Source organism: Podarcis bocagei, assembly GCF_964188305.1.
Source record: "Podarcis bocagei genome assembly, chromosome: 1".
NCBI lineage: Eukaryota > Metazoa > Chordata > Lepidosauria > Squamata > Lacertidae > Podarcis > Podarcis bocagei.
In genome coordinates this window covers 95,915,125-95,938,427 of record NC_138125.1, presented here as the reverse complement: position 1 = coordinate 95,938,427, position 23,303 = coordinate 95,915,125, and the positions used below count along the sequence as shown (strand labels likewise).

At 40.0% G+C, this 23,303-nt stretch overlaps 1 protein-coding gene and 1 long non-coding RNA gene across 16 annotated transcripts in view; one reads left to right on the top strand and one right to left on the bottom strand.

The window, feature by feature from the left end:
• Positions 1 to 23,303, bottom strand: part of KALRN (kalirin RhoGEF kinase) — a 501,553-nt gene that overhangs the window by 135,051 nt on the left and 343,199 nt on the right. For 13 of the 15 annotated variants that reach the window (XM_081188021.1, XM_081188031.1, XM_081188017.1 and 10 more), the window contains 7 exons: positions 12,193 to 12,312; positions 9,612 to 9,830; positions 8,543 to 8,692; positions 6,677 to 6,791; positions 3,538 to 3,653; positions 2,432 to 2,554; positions 1,223 to 1,405 (listed from right to left, as the gene is read on the bottom strand). In XM_081188021.1, the coding sequence (XP_081044147.1) occupies positions 1,223 to 1,405; positions 2,432 to 2,554; positions 3,538 to 3,653; positions 6,677 to 6,791; positions 8,543 to 8,692; positions 9,612 to 9,830; positions 12,193 to 12,312 (1,026 nt within the window). The remainder of the gene's footprint in view (positions 1 to 1,222; positions 1,406 to 2,431; positions 2,555 to 3,537; positions 3,654 to 6,676; positions 6,792 to 8,542; positions 8,693 to 9,611; positions 9,831 to 12,192; positions 12,313 to 23,303) is intronic. The other 2 variants (XM_081188033.1, XM_081188038.1) reach the window with 1 other exon arrangement.
• LOC308584347 lies at positions 3,606 to 5,651 on the top strand. The gene is made up of 2 exons (XR_014006782.1): positions 3,606 to 3,694; positions 5,430 to 5,651. It is a non-coding gene; the product is annotated as an uncharacterized lncRNA (long non-coding RNA).

Genomic DNA, 23,303 nt, shown 5'->3' with positions numbered 1-23,303 from the left:
ACAAACAACTGCACACACAGACCTACTAATGACTGGCTAAATGCATCACATATTTGGCAGGTGGTAGGAGGGTTTCAGTCCTTTTCCCCAACCAATTTGCTAGGCTTCATCAGTACCCCTTCCTCTCATTTGACTTTAGGAAGGGGATGGCTTTCCTCATGGGAATCCTGGGACACATCAGTGGTGTCAGCAAGCAGACACATTTTGTCTGCTCTGCAATATTGCCTCTGAGGGTTGTATTCTACTTTCCCCAAATGACAGCATTTGCTCAAATTTCAGAAACGATATTTACTTGGTACATCTTTATTGCATTATTCCTTCAAATGAACCAGATCTGAATAAAAACATTGGCTTTGACCCCTGTGTGAGTAGAAGCACACTGTTGTTTGCACTAGGTAAGTGCCCAATTTTGCCAATCCCCCCTTTCTGCTGCAGTCAGCTTCACGGCATCCGATCCTTTTCCAGAAGGCCTTCCAATCTTCAGGAGCAGATTTTTAGGAGCCAAAATGGCCATAGCAAGAAGGTGAAGGTGACTGTCAGAGGAACTCACATATGGAAATTAGGATCCAATCCCTCTTTCTCACTTGAATGGTTATGAAGTGAATTTTTGAGGCAATAATTAAAAGTTAACGCTGCCCTGGCTTATACATGGTAACCTAAAGCCGCTCTTCACGTGTCCTGCTGGCTGTAACAGAATGGACTGCAAAACAGTAGATTTACCCAGAATAGCATCCATTTAGCTCTGTGGGACTCAAGTCAAACATGTACATACACAAGGCCAGTGCCATCAACATGAAAAGCTATGTAACAGGCCATGTGCAGCCCAGTAAAATCTGCAGCTTTTCACAAGTAGCGCCAGGTAGGAATTAACTACAGATTAATCATTGATTTGCCCTGCTATTTTGAATGAATTACCATTTTGTCTTATGTTGACTGATCATCATCTACATGAATTTATACCTGGAAGTCTACTTGATTACTCCTTATAGCAACTTCCTGGGCACCCAACCAATCATTCCCCTGTCATCTTGTCTAGCCTTTGTGTCACAAAGGAACAAATTTGTGTCACAAAATCCACACCTAGTGTGCTCTGTGTTATGCCACTGCAAGGTAAGGCTGGCTATGTAATGCATGAAAGCATTTCCACATAAGACAGTGCTAATTCCGCTAAGGTTTTTTCATTTGTTTAAAGTATGTCAGCAAAACACGTGACTTACAGTACCTCTGTATTGATTCCAAGAGCTTTTTCCAAAGAGTAGCGGTATTTCCCCATCCTCAGTGAAAAGTCCCGATAGCGTTTGTCGACGGTGGTAACCCATTTCCTAATTTCAGTGGCATGAGTATGCCCTTTCTCTACAAAGCTATCAGCCAGCTGAATGAGAAGCTTCACTTTCTCCTTGGTTTGCTGCCCAAAAGAGTTTTCCTTGGTTATCATATCTTCCATGGACATTTTGTTCAATTTTCATTCACATAATAACCATATGGACCTCGTATTCTTCACAAGCATCACTAACACAAAATGTTCCTGAGATCTTTGGAGACATAGTGTAGGTGGAGTGCAATCTTTTCATTTATTATTCAAAATGGTTCTGAATTTCCCACTGCCACTCAGTACTACTCAATGGAACTTAATTGTTACAGGTTGCAATACTTTGCAGAATTGTTTGCTTCTGAAGCAATCTTTTGAAAGTGGAAATGTGAGCAGAGAGTAATAACACCATTCTGCTTATGGGTGTTAATTTTGACCTGCTTGGTCAGAATTTCTCTTCAAATGGACACTGCGGCAGACAGGAATGGAACTTGTCAGGAAGAGATGCGCATGGGGATGTGGGTACAAAGTGATAACAGGGAGACTGCAGAGCTTGATGGCCCCAAACAGGAAGATATTGGAATTGAGAAAACAAGGGCAGAATATTCTGAGGTCATTCTGAAGTTTGGTAGTTCTTTAGAAATAATTAATATCATTGGTCAGTATACAAGAGAACTCTGAAACTAGCTCCATTAGCAAAAGGAGGCTTTAGAGTTGTTTTCCTCAAGAAATTGTTTTCCATGCCACATCACAAGCTCCTTTTGGATTTGAAGTGAGTTTTAAAAGACGTTTGTGATAATGCATGGAGTGAGCTTCCAAGGGAAAACAGGCCCCTTCTATGAGCCTCAGTCTGCAATCCTATATACACTCAATGGGACTCGACACACATAAGATTGCATTATTAGTATTTTTTTTTTTTACAAAATGGGGGGGGAGCATTTATAACATTCAGAGCTATTAAATATATCATGTTATACATTTATTTAGTAATAAATGATGCATGCACATAAGTAATAGTGTAACTGAGACTAAATCCTGTGAGTTGTATACATTTACTACATTTCCTTAACTGAAACTACCAAAGGAAGCTCATGAAATTATAAAATCAATAGTAGGGTTTACCTTGGCAGGTACTTTGAATTCTCCATATTCTTTCAGAAGTTCCTGAGTTTCTTCTGCTGATTCCCCCGTAGAGTTGTGAGTAGAAAGATAATACTCTCCTGTTTCCTGAATCCAGTCTAAGGCCTACAAATGGGAGGGTGCGGGACCAAATGAACAAAAACAAGGTGACTAGTTTTCACCCATGCAACCAGTTCTCATTGGCATATTTCAAAATTAATTATTCAAGTTCCATTGCAGTTGAAGAGCACCACTAGCCCTCAGAAAGGAAGAAGCCTGACAGGCAGGCCTCAAATTCAAGTCTAACAACACTTTACACGGTAAACAAGCAAGCAAAATGTAGCACAGTAGGGACTGATTGTCCATTGCGTTGAATTTTATGTGGTCACAGACACTTACACACGATATATTTTTCCTTGCATCTGGCAAAGCAGACTTGAGCTCACAAAAGCTGAAGAGGTAATAAATTTGTTAGTCTTTAAGGTGCTATGAGACTCCTTGCTTGATCTTGACCGTAGTAGTCTTGCAAGACTTCAGACCAGAGATTAATGCAGTGCAGACAAAAGTGAGAGGTTGCCAATGTTAGGCTTCTCGTCACATCCGCCCCCCCCCCCCGGAATATAGGCTCACCCTTCTTCTCCATCTACTGAAACAAGAAGAACTTCTGTTTTGCCCTACAACAGATGAGGTCTGAGACCAACTGCTAGGAGACCCAGGAAAGAAACAGGTGGGAGCAGTTAACAATTTCTCCCACAGCATTCAGTATGTACAAGGCAACATGCTTATTTCTGGTTTGCAGTCTGGCAGCCTTATTCAGGCCAATGGCCTATCCAGCTCACACTGTCAGTTTCAACTAGTGTCAGGTTTGAAACTAACTCTCCAGGGTCATTACCAGTGTTGGCTGATGCAAAGGATTGAACATGGCACCTCATAACAAAAAGTTTTCCAGTCTTGATTGATGCAAAGGATTGAACATGGGGGTCTCATAATGCAAAGTCTGCAGTCCCTGAGATACAACCCTTCCCACAACTAATCTATTACACAGTCCATTATTACCTGTCAGCCGTAACAACAGAACAAGAGGGGAAAGCAGAGTTTTATTAAGCTACCTGCTTAGCACTACGCTCAAAGACCACATACTGCTGGCACTGATCTAATCGCCGCTTCTTCAAGGTCCAGAAGTGAAGAACTCTGTTCTCTCTCTGCAGCAGCTCACTCAGAATGGCTGCGGAGAAAAGGAGGATGGTCGTTACCCTCAGTGGCTCAGTGAGTACATGCAGACTCAAGTCAATGCAAATTCAACTGGCTACTCCATCACAGTGATATAAGCTCCCTAGTATGAAGCACTTCAGAGTTAACTGGGGGGAAAAACAAAATAGCAGAGAGTGGGCAGTCCTTAACACAAGCGGCTCACTAAGGGTGTGTGGACAAAAATCAACAACAGAAAAAAATATTATATTTCCAACACATAGATACAGGTGCAGTGCAGAGCACTTCAGACCACACTGTTCAAAGCCCAAGCAACGGGAGTGGGAGAACAATTACAAGTCATGCAGCTGACAACAGTTTAGATACCCAGTCATTAAATGTATCCTCGTAAATGCAGAAGGAACAAGCGCCATGCCTTGGCACCAATCGTGGCCAGACTCACAAATGTCTACCTTGTACTTCCCACACTCACCTGCTCACTTATACAACATTTATTTGGAGCACAGTCAGTGATGCCTTAGGCCTGGGGTGGACATACTATACTAAAACAAAAGGTATTTGACGATTCTGCCATACAGTTCTATTCCAGAGGGGCATCTTTATTCTTTGTTCAATGGTATTACAATTTTAGGTCACCAAAGCCTCCCCTAAAAGCAGTCCTGTGACTTTTTCAGAATGCTCAGCTCACATTATTGATTTCTTAGAACTGAAATCTGAAAGGTGGGCTGCAAGAGGTTCTTGTGGTACATATCTTTGAGCTGTCTCTAGACTCACAAATGAAACATTCTAACGGGATTCTTTTGAGGTACAAGCAAGGAACAGTCCAGGACATTTTGGTGGCTAAGGGGGTAAATTCAACTCATATTCTGGTTCACTAATTAATAGGGGGGATTACCAACAGATTCTTCTGTGCAAGCTTCAGTTAAATAAAATTCTATGGGGCGAGTGAAAGAGAATGTCCCAGCTTTTTCTGTCTGTCACAGCTTACTAATTAAGGCAACTAAGTGTATATCCCCTACAATGGTCTATTGATATTGGTTTTTTGTTTTAATCCTGAATCACAGAATCATAAGAGTTGGAAGGGACCCTAGGGTCATTTAGTCCAACCTTATGCAATGCAGGAATCTCAACTTGCAGTCCCCATTTGAAACCATACTGGACCCTGCTTAGTTTTGTAAATGTGCTAGTATTTTTACTTTTATGATGTTATTGGTTGGTTTTATGTTTTTATATTGTTGTAAACTGCTGTGTTATATTTTCATGTTACAGTGGTATAGAAATATATTTATAAAAATAATAAGAGGACCTATATCCACTGCGTAAAGTAGCCTACTCTCCTTGCTTGTCTCCTCATAGGAAATATCTTATGTCTTAAAATGACAATGTGAGAGGCTGCCTAAAGTTTATGTCTATTGCTTAACATGTATAAACAGTTCCATATATTTTAGTAAGCCTTCTCCCTAAAACTGTATCTTAAAAACCCATCTTAATTGTGTGTGCATTTTTTTTTAAAAAAGATACTCATGTATACGAGTGCAGACTCTTTTTTTGAGTTCTTGAGCAATATTAACCAAAGAAATATATATTTTTAAAGTACAGATTTTATGTTAGGCTGCAGCATTTTCAACCCCTTTAGTGATAGCAACTGTATGGCGCACTCAGTATCAAACTACATAATTATTATTGCCCTACACTGTCATTGATCTGTTCTTTTCTACAGCTCTAAAAGTAATCCAATCAGAGATGAAAAATGGCTTAGTTCTGCAGATTTACTTTAGTTCATTTTTATCAGCTCCTCACAGAATCAAGGAACAGATTAGCAACTGGTGGATTACAGCTACAAAAGAAAGCAGGGGATGCATCACCCCAGACTCCTCCACGAATGTATCATCACCACAGCAGCCCATGTTCATTTGAACATATGAAAGAGGCAAGCATAAGAAGGTCATTCTATTGGTCACTGTGGCTAAATAGCTAAGAAAGAGAAGCAGACATTGAACTGTGAGAAAAGTGATCACGTTGTGAATTTCAATTTTGGCTTGTCTTGGAAGAAGAAGGGTGGTATGGAAGCCTGATTAATACTCTGCAATAGCTCCAAATGCCAAAAAACAAACAAACCCAGTATAATAACCTGTTCTGTCCTTGAATGTAGTATGAGACAGATACTTTCTGCCCACTGTTTCCTGAAGTGGAAGGAGTTAATGGATTGTCCTTTCAACAGAAGGAAATACTATTTACTGCAGCTCTTTGTAGCTAAACTAATGAACTGCCCACATTTTCAGTCTTCCCCCCCCCCCACCGCCCCAAATTAGATTAGTAATTAATTGCTTTCAGATTCCATAACTAAGCTCTGAATCAGATGGGATGGTTTCTCTTTTACACCTGTAGGCAGTCTGGAAATAAGAAGGGATCTGTATATGTACAGTAACCTTCCTACAAATCCATCACTGCTCTCCTCTTAACTCTTTTGCTTTTTAAAAACAATTCAAATGACTACCAGGGCATCACTTAGACAATGGGTAGTAAAATGAGATAGCTTAAAGAAGTTTGACCCTGCTATGATTTTAGTACCCACACCCTGACACATTTTGAAGTGGAGGCTTAAAGTATGGATTGATATGAAAGAAGCACGTGATAGGTGTAATAGAGAAAGGATCTTAATGACTACTACTTTTAAAAATACTCTAAACATACTAATAGGAGAAGTATCGCCTATAGATTTAATGGAATTTCTATTGTTCTAATGACAGATGATGGCACACTGGTAAATTTATATGCAAAACACTTCACTAGATCCACTCCTAAGTTTTCTGAGCCAGCACAGAAATGAAAAAGACGCTGTCATTTTCATACCATCTGCTTGTATTCTAATCTTATTCTGTCCAGCAGAAAAGGTGCACCTGTAATTATTATGTGGCAAATTTAATCCGGTTTAAGGAAGCATCAGTGGTGAGCACAAGTGTCATCCATGGGTGTGTGGTACATTTCTAAAGCCAAGCTGCCATTCCATTAATGCATCTCCCCAACAAACACACTGACCTTTGACTTGTTGCTCAGGTCCCCTCGTATGGCTCACTCCCCCTGGCATGCTGACGTTGTTTCGGTGAATGTACTTGAGAAACACTTCTGCATTCCTTCGTGCTAGTGTGCAGGCCTGTGGGCAGTAAACAACACCCCCCCACCCCCAAGCACAACAGTTACCCTTTTGACAAGTGAATCAGAAGAATAAAACACAGAGGAACCACTGAACTGTGACATGAGCTTCTTTTCTCATTTGACCTCTGAAGGATGTTGACGTGCATGAGAAAACACTGAGAAACTCAGACTGCAGTCACACACATCCATCATCTTGGGAATGGGTATGATAGGAGAGAAAATGCTATGTGGAAAAAATTGGCTGATTCCAGTAGAAAAGCAAAAGCATAACACCGCTAGTGGGAGATTGTACATCTTGATCTTTATTCCAGAAGGTGACAGTTGATTTATTCTGGAATGCAGTCTTTCAAAAACATACCATTACATTATCTGTATGCAACTTTGAAAAGCAAAGGTGTTAAGAATTATTTAACATTTATATACAAGCTATGGCTTGCTGAGGGGAAGATCTAGGGATACATGGAAGAAAGGCCAGTCACTTCTTGCCATTGCATTCCTGCAACAGAATATACAGCAGCCAGGAACTTATCCTTATCCTTGCCATATCCTAGTCAGAACAATTGTTAATATGCCACAGTACCATGTATCCCAGAGACAGCCAATGCAGTGTCTTCCAGATGACAGTGGACACTCCCAACAGCCCCAGCCAGCATGGCCAGCAATCAGAGATGGTGTGAGTTCTAATTCAGCAACATCTGGAGGGTACCACATTGTCTGTTCCTCTGGTCAATCCTGCCCGGAATCAGTTCTCATAAGTCAAAAAGTAGTGATCTTTTCCAGCTCTGAATTCCTTTTAACTAGCGGTTCCTGGAATTGAATCATACTACTGTCAGCATGTAAATCATGTGCTTGACTACTGAGTGTTGAACTTTTTCTCCAACTGCAGCTACTTTGAGCCAGATAAATGAGATCTGGGAGAAAGGGAAACAATAAGGGCAGGAAGAAAAGATGCACCTTGAGTTCTTTACCCTTTCAATGTGAATGCTGCTTAGAGACCCTGGGCAGAAGAAAACAGTTGTTCCTGCCCTCACATCTACCCAGAAACAAAACCAACTACTGATATCTGCTCAAAGCCACATTCTCTCATGCTTGGTTAGTAGGCCTCTACTCCTTTTTAACGCCAAAGAGCAATGAAACATTACAAACCCTTGTCTCTCCATCTGCTAATTGTACCTGGCCTTTTGCAACACTAAAGAGTTGGCTCAAATGAGGCACTGGAATCCAATGCACAAGGCACTGCCCACATGAGCAGGCTATTCATGTGAAGGACGTAACATTAGCACAGCAGATTAATATGAGCTCTCCTGTTCCCTTCCATGAATTGAAAAAAAAAATCACAAGTTGTAATTCTTTCAGGCCATGAAAGGGAAGGAACAAGCTGATTGGTCCCACATTACACTGCCTGTGGAAGCAGCCACTTGTATGGGCAGAATATCCATTTTTGTAGTATTGGAACTGACTGTCAAAATGAGGATTGGGTGGGGGGAGGAATTGGGAAATCTCTATTCTGGAGAAAGATTGTGCAAGTTGTCCAGTCATAAAACATTTAGAGAAAAGCTACACTATGACTGCATGCAAAAACTGTGTTGTTCTTATGATTCCCATAAAATTATATTCAGGTATGTTCTATATGGAAATGACAGTGCACAGAACATCATCTGCATGCTCTGCTGACAGGTTTCCACCACAGCTATCTTCAGTTACCAACAAATAAAAACAACTACAGAAAAGAGGAAGACTACAACAGACCTTGAGAAAGGCTTCTTTTTGTTCCAGATGTTTGCTGATTAAGGGTATGACATGGTCTATTTCAGATGCTGGTCCAAGCTTATCCCGACCTCCACACCAGTCTTCATCTCTTCGATATTCCTGCTCCAAACTCTCTAGCACACTGCAAACCTGAGGCATAAGGACACAGTACTTCAGCCATAAAAGCTACATCCAGAAACACAGAGAAACTACTACAAGTCCATTAACCTAGAAAGCTAACAAAAGACAAGAAAAGGAGAGATTCACAGACAAATGTTATATGGGCTTCCTAACTCAGAACATATTAGTTTGGGAAATATTAATTGACCTTTTAAAGAGAAAATTCCAACCTAATTTGGCCCCGTGGCTGATGAAGCCTATTTCCTAATGTGGATTTTTAATGATGCAGAACTTTAGGATTCCAAGTTGTGCTAAAACTACAGAAGAAAAATAATATACTGATTTGTAGGTTTGAGACTCACCTGGTCTCATGAAATGGTCTCTTTGTCTGCCCAGCTGACAATGGGGCAACAAGTCAGCATTTGTCAGCTATGGTGCTGAGCTAGCCAGTTCTCTTATTTGTGAGTCAAGGGCATCGAATTTAGGACTGATGCCTTGGAAAGGGCTTGAGATGTATTTTAATTGTTTAGGTTATTGTGCTCAAACCATGCAGGAAAATCCTGGGTTGCAGGTAGTTAAGTTATTCATACAGAAAATTCATGTATCGGTAATACAGTCTGAATGATGTTGACCACATGCGCTTTCATATAGTACATTGAGCAACAATATGCATCCATTGTGGAGAAGGCCGAGCCAATAGCTTAAAATTTGTTTTGGCTCAAAACTTTGGAGGTTTGGAGGAGATCCCAAATCTTGGGATTTGTAGTTAATGAATCTCAATCTAGGACTATGTAAGATTCAGACAGCATCAATGAATATGTGGGCAATATAAAGATGTGGCTAGCTCAGAGATTTGAATTCACAGCTGCCCTAAATAAAATGTTATGACAATGAATACTATGGGATTTTTAAAATAGTTACAAGTATCACTGCACATCATTCGGCTCACCTGCTCTGAGGTTTTATAAAAAGCGACAGATGCATTAACCAGCTTCAGCCTGTCTTCCATCTTCAACATGAGTTGCTGCCAGTGCAGGGCCACCTTTTCTGCGCATTCCCTGATGGCATCGGCATCGTAGTGCCCAGCCTGCAGCAAGACCTCCGCCTTCTGCTGCACCTGGAGGGCACTCTGGTGCGTCTTCTGCAAGGAAGTGGCATGAAAGAGGGACTGTGTATGAGGGGAGGAAAGAGAGATTGGTACAGATGGGCCAGGCATATGGTAAAAAGAGGTGAAGTGAAGCGTGAGAATGAAAATGCGAGAGAATGAAACATTTTTAGTGTTTTCCACAACCAACAGATTCTCATCACTAAACATTTTGCAGATTCATACGGGCATATTTATTTTTATTCCAGATTTATTATCAATATTTATACCCCGTTCTTCTATGAAATATTCAAGGCAGCTTTTAAACAAAGGTAACACCGGCATTATTAATAATTTCCACTACACTTCTATCGCAATCACTGCTTTAAAATCTTTGTTATTTTCCCTCCTCACAACCCTGGAACGTACAACACTATTAGGACCATTTTAAGAAAGATAATTTAGGAAGTATGGCCACAATACAGGTTTTGTTCACTGCAATAAATCAAGCCTTTTAAACCCCTAAACTTGAAAATTAGTTCAAAAGTTTCTTCTAACACCATGTTGAATTGCATAGTGCATAAAAAGCAGTAGCCCCCCACCCCATATATACATACACATTCTGAAAATTCCCAGATACCATTAGTTGGGGGTGGCTGCCCAGACGATAATGAGAATGCTTGTTTTTAAAAAAGATGTCAAAGAATTTGCAATGGAAACCCCATCAACAGTTAGACCTTCCCTGCCTCACTGTATGCTTTTCTGGATACTAGTTACATGCTGAGATTTTAAGGACCATCAATATTTAATCTGGTATTCCCATATCTGAACAAAATTCTTTTCTCCCATTGGCAGCGTGAGAACCTATGTCTCACTGTGGGCCTCTTAGTTAATACCAAGTACAAGCATCTCTGAAGTGTGGAAAGCTGTGCTAACAGGAAATGTGTATTCTGCTCCACAGAGGTGCCTGGTTAAGGCTGCCAAGATGCAGCTGAATGGTAACCTCCTCCACTGGATGATAAAAGGCTTCCCTTCCCTTTGGGGTTTGCCAATATGGCAGGATAATGTAAAGTCTTGTCAGATGCTCATTAAGAGATGATTAATACCTCTTCAGAAAAGTGACTTATTTATTCCTGCTATGGGAAGTTCCAAGAACATCAACAATGGTCATATACCAAGACAATGCTAATTTATTTCAGATGAATCAGAAGAGGGGGGGGGGATACAATTTCCTGGTTTGTTTGTTTTTAATTTACGGTATTTTCACATATGACAATAAAAGTCGCTTTCGACCCACCGCTGTTGAGCTATTTGTGTGCATATGTGACTGCTACTAATGTGAGAAAAAACAGACTTTAAAAAACCTACCCTGGATGACTATTCTAGCCCATGAAGGCTTTAACTTGACATTGCATTTTGCAGATGGGAATTAAAAAAAGAACCACCACCACCACCATGGTGCCATGTTATTACAACCACTAAAGTGAACAGTCACTTCTAGTACCTCTGACTCCATCCATAAGCAAATACTGGAGTGGAAAACCACAAACCTCTAAGTAACAAGGGTTACCTAATGCAGAGAAATAGCTATCTCTTGGCCTTGCCTACATTACAGGGTTACTATGAGGATAAATGGAGGAGCATGGAGAACTATGTATGCTGCCTTGAATTCTTTAAAAGAAAGGCAGGATATAAACATAATAAATAAATGGCAAATGTTTCCAAGTGACTAATACAGCAGGGTACATACTGCTCTCCTGCTTTTGACTATCTGTCCCAGTCTTCAAGCCAAGGGTGAGGAACCTGTGGACCTTCAGTGTTGCTGAACTAAATAATGACACAATTTATGCTCACTGCATACTTCTTTGGCCCTCACATATTCATTCCAGTCAGTGCCTATTTAACCTCTGAACTTTTGTTCTGTTGCAACAAATCAGACTGATGCTTTGACAGGCCTGTGTATGTGCATAAATGCGCCCTTAACCTAATTCCTCTCCAACCAACAAAACAAGCCTGTAAGAGGATAAGAGGTTTCTATCAGTAGTATTGCCTATCAAAACCTATAAACGCCCAATGCAGAGGTAGATAGAGGTGCTATTCAAGTTTTGTAAAGGCTTAAAAGAAATCCAATGCTCCAATCTTTAAGTTCACTTCCATGAGTATTTGCCTTTTGGGGGGTTAGTTTATATTTTTGCTGAACCATTTGCAAGGAATTACAAAGGTGGTATGGGAAATGAGCAGCTTCTTCATGTATTGTGATTTTTGTCAAGTAACAGGAAAGCTTAGCTATTGATAGTAAATTATCTGTTACAATTGTAGTCTCCTCCCACTGTTAAATAGCATCTTGTTTTTGGTCCCTTGCACTTTCATCACCATTAAATTTCTGCCCAAGGAGGTGGCCTCGTCTTTGCGGAAAGGGAAATCCGAACGTGCCTATTATGGTTACCTCTATGGCCAGCTGGAACTGCTCGTGCTCTCTCTGGAGCTGCTCAGCTTCTGACAGTGAACTTGCATTGACAAGGCTGGCATTGAGCATTGATTCTCCATTCCGGATCCAGCCAAGGACCTGCCAGAAAAGAAAAAAAGAAAAGACACCTTGATTGATAACCTCTGATTAGCATAGTTAAGCCAAAGGGCTCTGTACCTCAGATGTGTTCTTCTTCACCATTATGCTTCACACAGCATGTTCTAAGTTACTTGAGTTGAAAGACAGTCTGAAACCAAATCAGAAGATTGGAGTCCTAAGCACACCCAGTCCAACGAGGACAACGGCCACAAGCCATTTATTGACAAGCATGTATTTACAGTAGCTCCTGTGGTGCACTCAACACACACACACACACACACACACACTTTAGACAACTCATTCATGTATTCTTTCACTAAAAATATTATTTTTGCTTATGGAAACTCAATATTTGTGCATATGTAGCATATACAGTTTACCTACGAACAATTTTTCTCCCGTGAGATGGGCCAAATCTCACCAAAAGTACCTGCCCTGAGTTGGTTTTGGCATACTATTTTAATATTTTAAATAAATTTTCCTGCTCTACTTTCTCTGCTATTCATAAAGTCTTAAACTGTTACTTTAAAATATGTAAGGTCCTATTTGGCTTTTAGAAAATGTTACTATATGGATGAAGGAACCATGAGAATTGAAAATCAATAAACTGGTATCTTTTATTTGCTTCTTTGATGCCAGCTGTTTAGCATTTTGGCACTACATCTTAAATGTACATCTTTGTACCTCTGAGGCCTAGAAACTTACTTCATGATTTTAATTGAAAATGAGATTCTTCAGATTTTAATAAGAGCCCGTGGGTCACATAATAGCTTCAGGCACCACACGTGGCTCACTTGCCAGATGTCATCCATTGCTTAATGGGTAAGAATGCAACTTAATTCTGAATGCAAGTTCCCATGCTGAATATTTACACTTCTAGATATATTTTCCCAGTAACTTACTAGAACAGTTATTACAATAGTTGGAAACAGTGCTGCAAAATGCCGAGTTTCTTTTTCTTTTTTCTTTTGTCTATATAGAAACAGATTCATCCATTTCACAAATAGAAACAGCCTATCTTTATTTCATGATCAAAAGTGTTTATTAGCTACATGAAATCCAATGGCTTCTGTTCAATATTCTCACTAGCAGCCCTACTGCAATCCCCTTTCCAGCTGAGACTCATGAAACTACCCCCCCAGGACATCATATATTGCTCTCATCACCAAAATTTACCATCCTTAAAGAAATCAGTTGTCATTAGAAACGAAAAGAAGTAACTAGTCCATATGTTTCAATTACACCTGTTTGCATGGAGGCGCTGACTGCAGATTCTGCAAGTCGGATCTTCAAGAAATCCATCACCACCCCTACCCCGCCATCCAGTTTAATGCCAAATTTGATTTAATTGGTATCACATTCCACAAAAAGCAACAACCCCCCCAAAAGCTATTAGGGTACACTAGGCCTCACAATATTAACTTAAATTCCTCTGTAAAGAAAGCCCTGTAAAAAAAATAAGAGAGATGCATAGGTGAAAAACTAGGCTCACAGAAAAAACAAGGAGAAAACAAATCTGAAAACCACCAAAATGCCAGGTGAGTTACTGAACTCAAAGTAAATAATGGAAGGGGTCCAATGTATCCCAATAGCTAACATCTAATTTACCCCTATACAAAAAGTATACCTGAAGGAGCGTCTCCACCCCCATCGTTCTGCCCGGACACTGAGGTCCAGCGCCGAGGGCCTTCTGGCGGTTCCTTCATTGCGAGAAGTGAAGCTACAGGGAACCAGGCAGAGGGCCTTTTCGGTGGTGGCGCCCGCCCTGTAGAATGCCCTCCCATCGGATGTCAAGGTGATGGACAACTACCTGACATTCAGAAGACATCTTAAGGCGGCCCTATTCAGGGAAGCTTTTAATGTATGATATTTTAGTGTTTTTTGGTTTCTGTGGAAGCCACCCAGAGTGGCTGGGGAAACCCAGCCAGATGGGCGGGGTACAAATAATAAATTATTATTATTATTATTATTATTATTATTATTATTATTATTATTATTATTAAAAGATACCTCAAGAAATTTCCACCACCTCAATAATATCTATGATAAATTAGAAACAACTCTTGAAAATTTGCATTATGGAATCGTTTAAAACTTCTATGTAAAGATAAATCCAGCTTGGGATAGAATTTAACCCTAAGGACAGAATCTGTTTTTGAGGTCCAACTGACCTGTGCAGCACTTTGTAGTGGGTTTGCTTTGTACATACAGCATGGAATGGAATTGGGGGTGGGGTATGTTTTCTTAAAAAATGAAAGGTTGGGGAGAGATATAACACCAGAGAACAACTGATTCCAAATTGTTGAGGAATACATGGAGTATGAAATGATTCAAGTTAGCTAAAAAGTTTTATAAGTATTTCAAACAGCTTCTGAGTTCCACAGTAACTCCATTAGGTTGGGGTTTTTTTTGTTTTGTTTTTTTGGTGGGGGGCATTAATGTAGCTTCTCTCTATCTCACCACCAGCACTGCTATTGCAGTTTTGTTACTATGTGAGCCTACGGTTAAGCACAACTAATCAATACCAAGAATATTAAACTCTGTGTCTAATTGCCAGCTACTTGGTGATCAATATCTTTTCTGCATCACCAGCTTCTAACTGTCTGGCTTGTTACTGACTTAAACAGACAAGAAGTGTAAATAACACAGTGAACAGGATTACAATATAAATTATCCCAGATCACCTTCAGTCACCAAAATCAGGGCCAGCTCTGAGAATCAATCTGAAGTCACTAAATGCAGTCTGGGATAAGTTTATAACCCACGGCTTACGGAATAAAGGCCACCAGTGCCAGATCATCTGCCTACAGTATTAATTGATTTGTTTACACTGATAACCTTTTTAAAAAATGTCTTTTTACATAGCCCTTAAACTGATCCCTACAAGCAGATGGTCTGGATTAGTGAGAGTCTAGAATAAACATTTAATGAGGACTGTAGAATTGAATTAACTATTGGGGAAACATACTGTGTAGAGAGACCCACCAATGCAAGGTGAGGGTTAAAAAAAAAAGGAAGTGAGTTCAACAGTGATTTGAGTAAGTACAATCAGGAGAGATTTTAGTTAAAAATACGTAACTGAAAGAGCATAATGTGGCTTCTCCTAATGATGGTCTGGTACCCTCCCAAAAGGAACATTAGTTTCAGTTACCAGAATGTGATTTAAGAAAACTCTTAACTTTGGGGAGTTGAAACAAAAGAGGAACATGCACTCCTATTTTCTGTCATATGTGGGCAAGCAAACCCACTCCATTTTCTGTTGAAACTGTTTCACACTGACAGGATCATACCAAATTTATGGAAAATGTATCTTAAAGAGCAACAAAGCAAAATGAGAAGCCACCATCAGCACATGAGTGTGTGTGTGCGCGCGCACACACACACACACACACACAAATTCTGGCCAGTTGCCAAAAGAATATTGCGTGGCTATTCCCTCCCCCCCCCACAGGTGGAATAAATAAAGACAACGGACACAGCGTTTTAGGTTAATGGGCGAAAATGGCCACAACTTTATTGATTACAGGAAATGAAGGGTATTGGCTTTAGGCATTGGCCCCTAACCGACTATCCGGTCTGACCGGGAAGGGTTAAACACCAACAGGGGGAGCCACCCGAGATGCGTATCCCTAGGCGCTCCCCGAGGGGTTACCGCTCAGGGGCGCGCTTTAGGCCCTAGCCTCCGTAGGTTTCGGACGAGGCGTCGCCCCTCGGAGTCCTTTAACGAACTACCCTTCAAGCATTGGGGGAGGTGATGGCGTTCCTCCCCCCCAACCTCATCTGCATGACAATACCCCGGCCAATGCCTACCGCCACCGAGCCGCAAGCCGGCTCGCCGCCAATACCCTCAGACCTGTAACCAATCCCTAAGACCTTGAAAAATATCAGCCAACCAAATGAGAAGCCACCATCAGCACATGAGTGTGTGTGTGTGTGTGTGCGCACACACACACACACACACACACACACACAAAAATTCTGGCCAGTTGCCAAAAGAATATTGTCATGATTAATTCCCTCCCCCCCAAAAAAATAAATAAATCACCTGGCATGCATAAATGTAGGAAGCTGCCTCAGACCATTGGTCTATGTAGCTTAGTATTGTCTACAGTGAGTGGCAGCAGATTTCCAGGGTCTCCAAGAGGAGACTTTCCAAGTGCAGATGACAGATACCAAACCTGGAACTCTCTGCATGCAAAACATGAGGTCCGCTATTGAGTGATAGTCCCTCACTGCAACTTTGTGCGATGCTGCCCCAACACTAATGCTAATGCTAATGCTAATAATACTTTAAAAACACATTCTGAAAAGGTAGTTTTGAGCAATACTGTGTGTGTTTAACCACCTACTATTATCCAAATCACATACTTTTTATAAAGCCATTGGGGAAGTATTTGAGTCTTGTAACAGTGATGAAGCACTACACCCAATTCTTTGTTCAAAATGTACACCAACTGTTTTTCTTTTCTTTTTTTTAAAAGAAAGAAAACAACTTCAGAGCTGCAGTACACACAATTGTGCACAGTGTATAGCTGACCCCTAAAATGTAGACTAGCGATCAGCACAGCAGCCCATTTTATTTTAATTTTACACCTGCCTGTTCTAGCAACAGGAAAGGCAGCTAAATGTTGCATGCAACAGCAAAATTGGTTGGTGACCTTAGCAACATGGACTGGTGTTGTGGGTCATTCTTCATTTTGTTGACATGTTGACAAAACCTCAAGTTGCCATTGCATGTGTGCATAATACATAAAAATGACACTTCAACTTCCCACTCTTTAAATAGTTGGTGCAGTTCTCAAGCCAATGATATTTAGATACAGTACATAAGATGACTGCAACATTCCTCCCCCTTGCTTATATACATTCCATTGTTTAAATGTAGAATACATAACACTTGGATTAGTCTTGATCTACCACATATTGATACTTGCCCTATACAATTGGGATGTAAGCTTGATGCAACAAAACTGTGGGGAGTCCATACACTACCATTTTTCACTTGCTAGATAAATTTGCACTTGCATCAGGAATTGTACATTTTACATAGCCTGAGAAGAAATGAGGTGTCATTTCATGAGAGCAAACTGAAACAGACGATGATCTACTGTGACAATTTGACTTTCTTCATACTGCAAACTCCTTGGGCCAATACATTCATAGACAATAGGCCTTATATATTACAAATGATGGATTTTGAGATGTATGTCAAATGATACTTTGGCGGTATGGCTACCTTAACACAAAAGTGCCATTATTTCACCCAGCCTAGTAAGAGAAACATCATGGTGCATCTGCAACAGCAAAACCAGATGCCTTCATCTGCCCCAGCTGCAACAAAACATGTCTCTCCTGCATCAATTTCTACAGCCACAGCAGGCACTGCAAGCTTCCAACAGTTTGACTTCACCCTCAAAGGTACACTCCTCCCAAGACAGATGGATGTCAACAACAGTAAGAGAACCACCTCCATGGGATGAAAACTGAAGCCAAGAATGGTTTCATATGACTCAGACCGTGACACTACATACATGTAGTCCCACTGAAGTCAGCAGGGTTAACTTCTCCCATGCATAGGATTGCGCTGTTAGTTGTGGGACAAATGCCACTAGTGGCCAGAATGAGAAATTTGTTCTGCTACACTACAGCAACTCCTTTATGTTCTGATGAGCCTTTAAGCAAATAGGATAAAGGAATTTGCAGTTACTCATCCACATTTTCTAGAGACATTAATTACTCTTTACATCATCTTGGAAACTTAATACATGTCCTCCTTTGCAAAGCTCTTCGTAAATGAAATTTGTCTGGAGGATTCAGGGATAATAGTGATTGTGCTGATCATCATCATCATAGGGTAGAGCATTTAAGCTACTACAATTAGGAAATGTTACAGTAATCTCCTAAAGGGTTTGCTGAAAAACGAAGGAATAGGGATTAACCTCTTTCCTATAGCTTTGTGTATCCATCTAGTACCTTTTCCCATTCTCTCTGGGAATCTCCCATGAAAATCCAGGCATTAGCTTAATTGCCATAAACACAGTAAGAATAGGGACAATTGTGCAAAGACATTCCAGCATTAGGGCTGGCCAAGGAAATGAGGCACATCAACCCACATCTCTCTCATCTATCTGCGGAGGAGGGGGCTGAATCTTCCCTCAAGGTTACAAATGTTGGTACAACTAAGGAGGCCAGGTTTAGCAGATTTAACCTTTAAATATGATATAAGTGTTGGAGACATTTCCATTCCATCATCCAGAGTTTGAAAATTTGGGCTCAGTGCTTCTAAGTACATGTGTCGCAGTGTACCTTTCCTTTGTTAAGGTGAAGTGAGGTGCTTGTCCTCCACTGGACAGAGTACCTAGAAAATGAGCTGTGTAACTCCTCCACCCTGGGTACTTTATTCATTCATTTACAGTATTTACATACTGCCTTCTAACAAATGACAATGGGTACTCCTTAATAAAAAGCCATGCACTTGCAGCTGGATATAGCTTTATGCAGGCTAACAGCATCCTCCAGGCTCTATAGTCTGATGTTGCTGTTATGCAACAACAGATCAGTAAGTAATAAGACCTTACCCATCAATGGATGAGGGAACCAAACTATCTTGTATTACTGAGATCGAAAAGGGTGAACTGGATGGAGTGTGTCTGATTTGCCTGCCTGTTAACCCTCCCTGCTGAAATATGAGAAGCCCCATCAGTGTTGGCATTCTGCTGCCTTCTGAAAACAGACCTGTAGTTTTAACTGTTTTTAAGTGTTTTAATTGTGTGTTATGCTTTTTAATTGATTGTTTTATTGTATACTTTAAGGATGATTTAATGTTATTGTGTATTTTAATTATGTATTAATTTAATAGAAGCCATTTTGGGATATAAGTGGTATACATATAATAATAAGCATTAATAATACAATGAAGCACCAATATAAACAAAAATGTTTATATTAGGAGAAAAATGCACAGAAATGTTATCAATTTGCATTCAGACTTTTAAAGAAAATGCTAGCTGAACTTACGATTGGAAAAATAAGAACCTGAGAGAAACCAAAACTGATTTGTTATCCTTAAATACACCACAAATAATAGGTAACAAAGCAATGACTTCAAAAGCCCTTTTAGCATTAACCTCATAAATTTGGATCTTAGGATGTGGCTGGAAATCAGCATTTATATGCATAAATAATATGTATCTGCATTACACAAAATGCTTGTTAGCTGGCACAGGCTCCTATGGTGTTAACATGCATTTAACAAGAAACTATGTATATGGATTAATGCATTCCCCAGACACTTCTCTGATACCACTTTCAATGAAGTAACCGATATGCCTATTATCTCTAAATGCACAGACAAACTAACAAAGGCAGTAACCTTTAGGCAGACATTTCATCCAAATTGAAGATTTTATCAGTTTTTGGAGACATTAAATATCTCAGGATTTAAGTGGAGCCTGAAGACCCATAGAAAAGCACTAAATAATTTTCTTTTTGATGAAAAAGCAGAATAATGCTGTGGAATGCTCAGAGTCAAGTCAGCTCCTGACTTGACTCAAGTTTTCAAGAATCGTAATTGCTCTTGCTGCAATAACTGGTTTTAATTCTGACTTTCTCTGCACCGATCTAAGGGCCAAACTACACATGATGCTTATGACATACTTTGCCCTTGAGTTCAAGATTTTGCTTTCATAAATTGCCAGTGTGGGAGTCTGATCAAACCCTTTAACTCTTTGCTTCCCTCACCACAATCTTGATCTGTATAAGCCCTGCCTGCCCCCACACCAACAATTTATATAGGGGGGGGACATTCTGACTGAGATAAATTGAATACCCCCAAAAAATGGGTATTGCAGATGTGGGACCCGTCATTCAGACTGACACCATGGTGGACAGCAAAGGAAACTGATATGCCAAGGTCCTGATATGGATTTGGCCATCCATTATAGCACTTTGTGCAGGAAGAAGTTTACACTCTTGGGCAAACTATGTGATAAACATCACACATAGTTTGGTCCTCATTTCTACTGAAATAGCTACATATTAAAAGAATGCCTCCCTGGAACTTACGGCGGAAAATAATTTTAGACAAAAAAACTTTATCAATATCATCATCATTTCAGTTTATATTTCAGTTTTCTACATATAGCATCCAAGGTGGCTAACAACAATCATAACAAAAATACAATAAAACAAATTTTTAAAGAACAGCCAGTAAGATAATAGTAATAGTAATAGTAAGATAAAACCAACGAGAACACATACAAACTTGTACAGATGAGAAATAAACCCGAAGTAAAACATCAACAGGTTAAAGGCCTTAAAAAAGAAGAAGAGGTATTTGCCTAATGGAGAAGACTAGGCAGGAATTTCAAAGGTGCACCAGTCTCAGCTATGCAAAACCACTACTTGCCACTGCTGAAATCTGGGCATCCAGGCTCAGAGACAGAACCAGGCTGAATCTCTATTCCCTGATCTGACATTCTAGGAAGCACTAATTTTTGACACTTCAGTGCCTCAGTTTTGTACTGTAATATTTCACGCCATGGTATTCTTAGACCTCTACTTTTGATCTGGTTTGCAGATGAAAGACTAAGCAGTCGAAGATGCTATAAAGGGTCAGAACTGGGAGTAGTCAGAAGTAGCTGTGTGGGGAGTTGGGGGGGGGACAGACATATTTGGTGGCAGCCTAAGCAAAGTCTTCCATTTGAAGAAAGTGGAAAACTACTGGGCAGGACAGTTTGGAGAAACAAACAACTAGATGATATGATAGATAATGGTAGAAGGCACACCCTTAATTATCTCTCTCTGTCTTAGCATAAGAGAATGTGAAAAACCAGCCACCTATTTTATTAAGTATTCTACAGAGAGAGTCAGCCCCCATGCACATTACACATCCTTTATATCCAATTACTCCAAGTTTCAACTCATTGCCTTAACATCCAAGCCAATGGCATGTACTGTTGAAAACAGAAAACTTTCCTAATGAGAAAGGGAAGGGAAAAAAAACAATTTCAGATATCTCCAAGCACCATTATGTTAAAATGCAACCACATGTAGGCATTCTAGAGCTCTCCAGACTTTCTACTGTATCAGCAAAAGTTGAGTTGAGTAAGCACCAGGTATTGGTTGGTAGCAGCACACTCTTCCTCTAATCCTAAGAGCAAGGGCAATTTGGTAATGGATTTGAGACCATTCATCGTCTCAGGTGCTCTAAAGTGAAAGGGAAACCCATTTGGATCTGGACTGGAAACGAACAACAGGCCAAAATCAATATAAATTCCAATTTCACTAAGTGATTTTGATTATGACTCATCCCACAGGAAGCCAAATCCAGCCGCTTTATGACAGGGCAGTGATATATTTAAACCCAGCTCTTTCCAGGGAAAGCTATAGCTGTAATAATTCACAGGTTAATAATCAATTGACTTTTAAAGTATTCAGCTGAACAAATAAAATGTGTTTTCACCATGGGCTTGCTGTAAAGCATTGGAGTGAGAAAGGCTTCCCAATAACGTTGAAGAAACTCTAAAGAAACTCTAATGAACCACAGCTGTTAACATCTCTTTTGAAACAGTTTGAAAGTTCACTCCTAAATCCATGCACACTTTGTTTGGGCTTTAGATTACTCTGCACAAGTTTGTAGATGGTTGGAGCACACTATGGAAATAACATGACTCATTCTGCATCTTTTAAAGCAATAATTCCTTTAAAATGAAATTTTGAGGGAATATTTTAAGGCAGATAATATATATTGGTATATAGATAGTTTTCCAAGCAAGAATAAGAATTAAAATCAGAAAGGGAAAGGTTCAGAATGAGTTACAGATACAAACAAGTGCCATAGATTTTCCTAAGAGTCTTATGACCACTGTAATGTCTTCCATGTGGAGCTGCCCCTGAAGACAGTCTGGAAACTTTAACATAGTTTTAAATGTGAAAACATTTTCAACAGGTGATTGTATTACACTAATCATATTACTCCAGTGTTACAAAAAAGGCTGTTAGTTGTCAATATGTTACAAGTGTGTAAATGTTTCTATTCCTCTGCTTCCCCGTCTCCTCTTAGTTGCCAGCCAAGGTCATGATACATCAGGGGCAGTTTCAACGACTGTCTCTGATTGGCAGCAAGAGCCAGCAAAATGGAAGTTTGGGCCTTACAAATCCTTTCAGAATTTGAAGCACTAGAAACTGCAACAACTGATTTTTAAAAATTGCCTGAAGTTTAAGAAATTTTGCAGTGCTCCTGACTAGTGATAAGACCATGGGGAGAAAAAGTGCAGATAATAGAGGAGCCCCTTTGGTTGATTACTGGAAGCCCTGTCCACAGTGCCTCTGATTTTCTGATGTGTTTTGAACAACCAACACCATTTGCTGATAGCTTGAAAATCACTTTATAAAGTAAAAGCTGATATTTTAGCGTTCTCACATTGTGTTCTAGAATTTATACTGCTTGGGAGCACATGATCACACTAGCTTGTTGAGAAAGCTATGAAGTATGAGGCTGGGCAGCGGTGCATAGCAAACGGAAACCAAGTGGAACTTGAATGAAGCAACCACACAACCACTTTATGGCTGCTGGACGATTCATGGATCAGTGGATCCTGCCAATTTACCTGATACTTCAAATTTCCCACATCCATTGGCCCAGACAAGCAGCCACACATAAACATTTATTCTATTATTAATTTTAAACACATTTATATACTACTTTTTTGCTTCAATAGGAGGCACTCAAGGCAGCATGTGACAAAATAAAATCCATTCTGTCATATGTACAGTGCTGTTCTATTTCCAGAAACAAACTCTAGACATTTTTCTGGTTATGTTTGCTAAGTAATGAAAGAAACCTACTTCAAACACACACACACACACACACAGAGAGAGAGAGAGAGAGAGAGAGAGAGAGAGAGAGAGAGAAAACTCTGCCTTCTTCCAGCTCCCCACTCAGCAGTAACATGTGTCTAGTTCTCAACATGGTTTTTTTTTTGTACCAG